Source organism: Sinocyclocheilus anshuiensis, unplaced genomic scaffold, assembly GCF_001515605.1.
Source record: "Sinocyclocheilus anshuiensis isolate Anshui unplaced genomic scaffold, SAMN03320099.WGS_v1.1 scaffold1051, whole genome shotgun sequence".
Taxonomy (NCBI): domain Eukaryota; kingdom Metazoa; phylum Chordata; class Actinopteri; order Cypriniformes; family Cyprinidae; genus Sinocyclocheilus; species Sinocyclocheilus anshuiensis.
This window is the reverse complement of record NW_015546234.1, coordinates 1,248,678-1,256,084: the sequence shown is the minus strand read 5'-3', so window position 1 is coordinate 1,256,084 and position 7,407 is coordinate 1,248,678. Positions and strand designations below refer to the sequence as shown.

The 7,407-nt window shown below is 35.1% G+C and overlaps 1 protein-coding gene across 2 annotated transcripts in view; it reads left to right on the top strand.

Annotated features, from left to right (window-relative positions):
* The first annotated feature begins 2,811 nt into the window (after positions 1 to 2,811).
* LOC107701470 (uncharacterized) overlaps positions 2,812 to 7,407 on the top strand; it is a 6,173-nt gene continuing 1,577 nt past the window's right edge. For both annotated transcript variants that reach the window (XM_016503476.1, XM_016503475.1), the window contains exons 1-2: positions 2,812 to 2,860; positions 6,495 to 7,160. In XM_016503476.1, coding sequence (XP_016358962.1) covers positions 6,649 to 7,160 — 512 coding nt within the window. In that variant the 5' untranslated portion in view covers positions 2,812 to 2,860; positions 6,495 to 6,648. The remainder of the gene's footprint in view (positions 2,861 to 6,494; positions 7,161 to 7,407) is intronic.

The window sequence follows — 7,407 nt, the reverse complement described above, 5'->3', positions numbered from 1 at the left end:
TGCTGCTTTGCTTCTGTGAAAATGAATAGAGACATCAGCCTTAAACTTTGTTTTTGTCATTTACATCAGTTATATTTGTATAAAATACACTATATATTTTTGTGTCAGTACATTAATGAGCAGCATTAGTAAACTGTGTAAATATAAAGAAATGCCAAATCACATGCAGGTTTTTTCAGACCAGAGACCATAATCGTGTAATAATTTATTTTATTATGATATGAAACGTCCAATTTTTCTTTCAATAATGTTTTTTAAAGTATTGCAAGAATTTCGTGATACTAAACTTTTTATTAGTTGTCATAGCAAGTGATTTTAAAAGTAGGATGGCTCACTTTTTTATAAGATGACTGAAACTTTTAGTTGAATTCCTATTCTTACTTTTGGAAACCTAATTGTTTTATCATTATTATTATTATTATTATTTCTGTTGTTTCTAGAAGTAATAATTTTCATAATAGTCAATCGAAAAAATATAACCACACACACATTGTTTGTTCACAGAATAATTACACATTGTTAAATAAAAAGCGTCCCCGCACGAACCTCTACCTCCGCCAGCAGGACCTCAATTTCAGACTCAGTAAAGTTTGTTTTTCTTTGTGCTTGTCATTCTCAAGCATAGAAATTCGGATATTGGCGTGTGATAGTTTATATGGTAATGATATTAATTAGGGGGCGTCTACAAGGCAGAGATCTGACACCAGTCAGCTGCGCACAATTTCAAGATCATTTGCGATTTATAAATGTCACATCTGGAAGAGAGGCGTACGCACATGTTTTTGTGCGCACGTTCGTTTTCTCTGAATTGCACTTACGCACTTTTGGGAAATTATCTTAGAACAAATTTAGGATGGTTTTTACACAACATTTTATAAATGAGGCCCCAAGTCACTGTTTTATTTGCTCTCCAGAGATGACTAGAGGTCCACAATTGTGGAAAACATGGAATCTCATATCAAAAAAAGTGTATTTTTCTATCCTTCCAGGTAAACAGAAACATTAGAACCTCACCAGTTAAACATACAAAATACAGCTTGAAGCGACTTGAACCATAGGTCAGCACTTGGATAATAGCATCTTCCAAATTTGCTATATGTAGTTGTTTTCTAGCAACGTTTATTGCCGCTTATAATTTTAGCCATTGGTATTGCTTCATCTCTGCAGTCTTTGTCAGTCTATTGAAGAAACAAAAACTCACCTTTCATCAGTTCTACAGATGATTTGTTACAGTTTTCAAACAGTTACAGTTTACAGTCCAAATTTTAAGTGTGTGTGGGGAAAAAATGTTGCCTGTGTTCTCAATCATCTAACAGGCGTCCTGTTTTTGACCTGCATTAACTGTGTTGAAAGAATGTAGTTTATATAATATAGTTTCATTTGTTTAATTCTCTGCGCTGAGAACATTACAGTATTTAATGGCATTCATATGTATTTCTCATCCAAATCTAAAGTACACTGGTAAGTTTACACAATGAATAAACAGTGTATTTCTGAAACTGCCAGAACAACTTTGCAATCAGTGACGACAGAATATAAACCATGAGGAGAAGAAGAACATGATTCTCTCCTGTTCCCATCCTTCATAGGTCCAGCGAGGTATTATTCAAAGGAAATCAATTATTTTAATGGACTTTCATACTTGTTCATTCATCTTTCTCTGAATAAACTGTATAATGTATGTGTGTGCAGATATATTGTGTCTTTGTGATTGTGTTTGGCAGTAAACACCACTGCACAATCACTCAGGTATTACAATTTTGATCAGTTTAATACATCTTTGTGGAATAAAAATTTTAACTTCTTATTTCTTATTTTACTCATAAATCAAAAGGCAAAAAGAAAGAAAAAAAAACATTTGAAAATTGACGCAATGACTGAACAGCTCTACAACATACTGTGAAATCTATGGCAGGAATAATATTATAGTACATCCACAAGACTTTGTTCTCTAAAGTATTTCATCCAGTCTGTTTTCTTGTTTTTCATGAATAAGCTCTTTATGTGGGTCCTGTGTCCAGTCCAAGCTGTGAGAGCAGAGGAATCAGATACAAGCTGGTAAAATGCGTGGTTTTTCAGGTTTTCAGGAGCTACTTACTGGAATTTGCATTATGCCAGGGAGAAAAGACCCAGGGTCCTATAAATAACAAAAGAGTAAATATACAACTGAAACGAAATGATTGACGTGGAATTGTACGTTTGAATGCATGTAATTTCAGGGTGGTATAACATCTGATCATCTGACAGAATAAGAGTTAAATCCCTTCATTGTGGTTGCAGACAGAGCTTCATATTTATATCTTTTCTCAAGTAATAATGGATAAACTTTAGGTTTGAGAAGCTCATGTGATCTTTTTAGAACTGGTTTTCATCCTTGGGAAGTTGAGGAAAAATGTATTGTGGATTTCAGAGCTTTTGTTTGTTTTAACAGCTTTCTTTCCCTTCATTCATTCATATCTTGTAGTTTCTATTAAAACGAATGACTGAGGGAAAATCTGGTATTGTCACGAAAAGACCCTTTTCTGCGAAACTCTCGTACATTATCAGACATCGGGGCACAGATGTGAACTATATTACCCCACACTCCCCCCTAATATTCTTGTCCTGCTCTCTCTCTCTCTCTCTCTCTCTCTCTCCCTCACTCTCCTGACCACAAAAGAAAGAAATCATTGAGTTTCTCCCTTTTTATAAACACTCCCTCCCCTTTCAGTAGTCTCCAAATAGGGACACAGACTTTCAGGTTCCCAAACTTTGTTGGAAGAAGTGAAAAGAAGTTTAAGGCAGACTGATTATGTGTGCTCTGCTTTGAAGATTTTGACCAGACACATGGCTCTACCTTGTGACATGGCAGAAGATTCTGGTGAGTTCTGAAAACTTCTGGCTTGTGCATCTTATTTTATTCATGTTTCTACCGAGACCTATGTCATGATGAATATGGCAGAGCTAGCGTATGCATTTTTTCTGCATTCAAGGTCTAAAAAATTTAAACTGACCAATAATTTGAGTGCATGACTCATTGCTTTAGTGACTGGTGTAAATATATCTTTATGACATACTTTTAATTATGGTAATCTTGCCTTAGATTTCATAAATATGCAGTGATAGTGTGAAGTGTAAGACACACCACACTCAACCTTTAAACAACTACACTTTTCTTTTCTTTTGCTGCACATGAAATTCTCTTTAATTCTCTTTAATGTAAGTAAAACTAAATTAAACCCAAAACTGGAAAGCGACTTTATACTTTCCATTCACAAAGAGTCGTGGCCTATTTGCATAGTCTTCCAATATTGCAAATGTGTTCATCTGCTCTGAAGGTTGAGTTTCAGCACAAGAGTGAACATGACAACTTCCAGACACTTGGCATTATTACTGAAGGTTAATCGTGACTTTTTACTTAGACTAGGCATCAAAGTTTGTTATCATTAAAAAGATACTGCATTTCCTCAGCTTTGAACTGGTTTGGCATGTGTTTTGTAGGAATGACACAATGCTACTAAAAAGGTGCCTGGAGGAAACGTAAAGGCCAAAAGCGCTGTTTGAATGGGCTTTTATGGTTCCAATAGTATAATTTCAGTGTCTAAAAGGTTTAATTGTTTTCTTCGTTGTAAAACATAACAATCTCTGGATTGGCAGTGTGGGCAGTGTGTGGCATAAAAGCAGAGTGGCTAATCAAATCAAGACATTTGTGCTATTGTTCATTTACAATGTTGATCAGTAAATCTAAAGATCATGTCTGCATATGACGGCCATTTGCTCTGCTTGGTTAAGGAACATTATTCCATGACAAAAACAAAAACAAAAACAAAAACAAAAAAACAGTTTCAGCATTTCTTATTTTCATCTGAATACATTTGACACTTTCAGACTGAAGTAAAAAAAAAAAAAAAAAAAAAAACCTTGCAAAACATTTCAGTATTTAATTTTCACAGTGAAAAAATAATAAAAGAGATTCATTTTCTCAGAGTGCTTCAGGACTAAATGAGAAATAAATCACTGCTTTCTTCATTGCATGCACAGCAGAGCAGAAGTTCATTACAAGCAGTGTCGGTCTGCAGAGTTACAGATTTTATCCTTCCTCCATGAAGCACAAATGTCAATCAGCAAGTATGAATGACAAATTACTGCTGTACAGAGGCAAAGATGCTCTTGATAGTACTCCTTTAAATTGTTCTTTACTAAAATAGCTTGATAGTGATAGATAGTGTCTGTTTAAAAAAAAAAAGCTAACATATTTGACAGGTAACTACTGACTTTTTAAAACTGTAAATGTGCGAATGCAACACCACAGGTCAAGCCTTTAAAAAAAAAGATGACTGCAAAGAACCCACAGATTTGATTTTCTACACTAATGCGAAAAAATATATATAGGCCAATATATATAAAAATGAAATTTTCATGCTGCCCAGAACATGCACAGGAAGGTTTTTTTTTTTTTTTAGGCAAAGCGTGCTGAACTACCGCAGTATCCAAAAGTGCTCACACTGTGGAAAAGAGCTGCCGTCTTCCCTCGAAGACAGATATCGCATTTCACACATTTCCAGATGTTGAGATGAGTATTGGGACACCCTGAAGTAAGACAGGATATTAAGAGATTGTGTGAGTTGTCAGTTCAGTCACATCTGGAGACATGAGAGATGAGGTGATGAGCCCTTTCTGCATCAGAGAGCAGGAGATAGAAAAAAAAACTGGAAAGAAACTCCCAAAACTTTTATTATCCAGCATTTTGACGTTTTGCAACCAAAATACAACCTTAAAGCAACCTAAGATGCAACATTTTCAGAGAATATATCTTGAATTATTTTTTCTTTGCCCATTAAAAAAATAATCTTTTTTTTTTTTTTACAAAAAAAGACAAACCTCCCTACATTTTATTCTTTTAAGTCTTTTTTTTTTTTTTTTATTGCCATGTTTATTTTATTATTCAACATAAAAGGAAACTTTTTTTAGTTTATAAAACCATTTAAAACACTCATGATCATCCAAGATTAATACAAGATGATGCTTTTTGATGCCAAGGGCAACTGTAAAAAGGAATGAGTCTTAAGCCTGTGTGATTGTATTATCTAAGATGGGGCTCACACTTTTTCCTTGAAAAAGTGAAAAAAAGAGAGCGAGAGAGGGGTGGAGGGCACTCGTCCTTGTACATGGAAGACTAAACAAACAGCCTCCCCTTCCAGAGAGGTCATGTGCTACACCTCAGGGCCCTCACAAAAATGAACATGCTCGCTACACACACCAGCAGGAAGCCCACCTCCGCATGCTCCGGAAAACCCTGTAAAAGTCTACTGCTTCATTTAGCATTCACAGTACAGTTGTAGTTTCACAAATACAGCAATTTCTTTCAGCAGTTTTACCATAAATTTCAGGAACTTATGTGAAGATATGTGTATTTTTCTTGACTAGATTTTAGTCAGTTTGGTATCTATAGAAAATCAATAATATAATATAATATAATATAATATAATTAATATAATATAATAGTACAACTTTTTACACACACATACTGTTCTAAAGATTTGGGTCTGTAAATACATTTTATTCAGCAAGGACATATTAAATTGATTAAATGTGACAAGAATTTTTACATTCTCACAAAATTCTATTTCGATTAAGTGCTGTTCTTTAGCTTTTCTTCAACTCTGTATTCAACAACAACAACAACAAATGTTTTTATGGAAGCTTGTTTCCACCATGGGATAAAATAAATAATAATAAAAAAGGTAATTCTGACTTTTTTTCCTCACAATTCTGAGTTTACATCTGATAATTCATTTTCTCTTGTAAGTTTAAGAATTTTTTCTCAGAATTGCAAGATATAAACTCAATTCTGTGAAGAAAAGTCACAATTGTGATGTATATATTCGCACTTCTGAAAAGAGTCTAAATGGTGAGATATAAACTAGTGATTGCCAGAGCTAATTCAGAACTGTGAGATAAAAAGTTGCAATTACCAGTTATGTTTTATTGCATGGTGGAAACAAAAGAGAATTAAAACAACAAGATGTAAACTCAGAATCCTGAGGGAAAAACTCAGAAAGTCAGCGTTTATGTCTACAAACCTAAATAACTCACAGTTTTTTAGTCTGTGGCGGAAACAGGCTAACGTAGTTTTCAACGTTGATAATAGCAAGACATGTTTCTTGAGCAGCAAATCAGCATATTAGAACAATTTCTGAAATATCTTGTGACATTGAAGACTGCTGATCATTCAGCTTGGTCTTCACAGGAATAAATTACATTTTAAAATATATTCAAATAAAAACGTTATTTTAAATTGTAATAATATTTCACAATATTACTGTTTTTACTGTATTTTTGATAAAATAAATGTAGTCTTGGTGAGCATGAAGAGACTTATATAATAATAAAAATATAAAAAAATCTTACCGACTCCAAATTTTTGAACAATACTGAATAGTTTCCCTTGAGGAAAAGTTTTGGTCTGTTCTCAAAGCAAAACATTATTAGAGTGTCTGTTTATTTCTTCACAGATGAGGTCAGAGCTTTGCAACAATGGTGACTGTGTGGAAAAGGTCTGTCCAGCTTTGAGAGGCTCAAGAGGGACCTCACATTTGCCATCGCTTGGGTTCTCATCCATCACTCCGTCAAGTCCCAGGTCATAGAGGTTACTTCCTCTTCTGGGTCATGATGAGGCTTCACTCTACTCTGGGCACTTGGCTCTTCACACTCCTAGTGATGCTAGTCTACTGCCAGAGTGGTGATGATGGAGAGTGGGGATCAGGTGACGTCTCTGGGACTGTGGTCACTGGCAATTCCTCCAATTCAGTCTTCCATGCAGTCGGGGATGAGCCAGACAGGACCAGGCCAATTTTTCAGACCCTGGCGGAGACAGAAGGTGGCGACTGTTATGTCAACTTCCACACCAGCCAAGTCATGTCAAGACGGTTACGAGCTTTCAGAGAGGAAGTTGCTTATCTAAAGGCCCTTCAACATGGGAACCAGGCAGTGATGGAGAATCTGGTCCAGTTTGTAGGAGCAGAAATGGGAGATCAACGCTACGAGGAGGTGATCCAAGAGAACATTGTTGGAATCAGGGAGGATCATGTGAGCTGTGAGAGCGTGGTCACAAAAGCAGCAGAGGAGTTGGAGAGTCAACTGGAGGGAGATGCTCAAGCCACTTTTGCTGGAATTCAGAAGTGAGATAAGTTGAATCTTAACAAAACTTCAAGGTTTTTAACAATTTAAGATGCTCTAAGGCAACAAACCTGAATAATAAAGAGAAGAGAGGAGAGTGCAAAATATTTAGTGTCAAAATTGTACAATTTGCTCTTTACATAAGAAGTGGTGATGGAAGATCAGAGGTGAAAATATATATTTATCTAAATATATAGGTATACTGTGCATCCCATATAAATAAATAAGTACTATTAATATTTTTATATA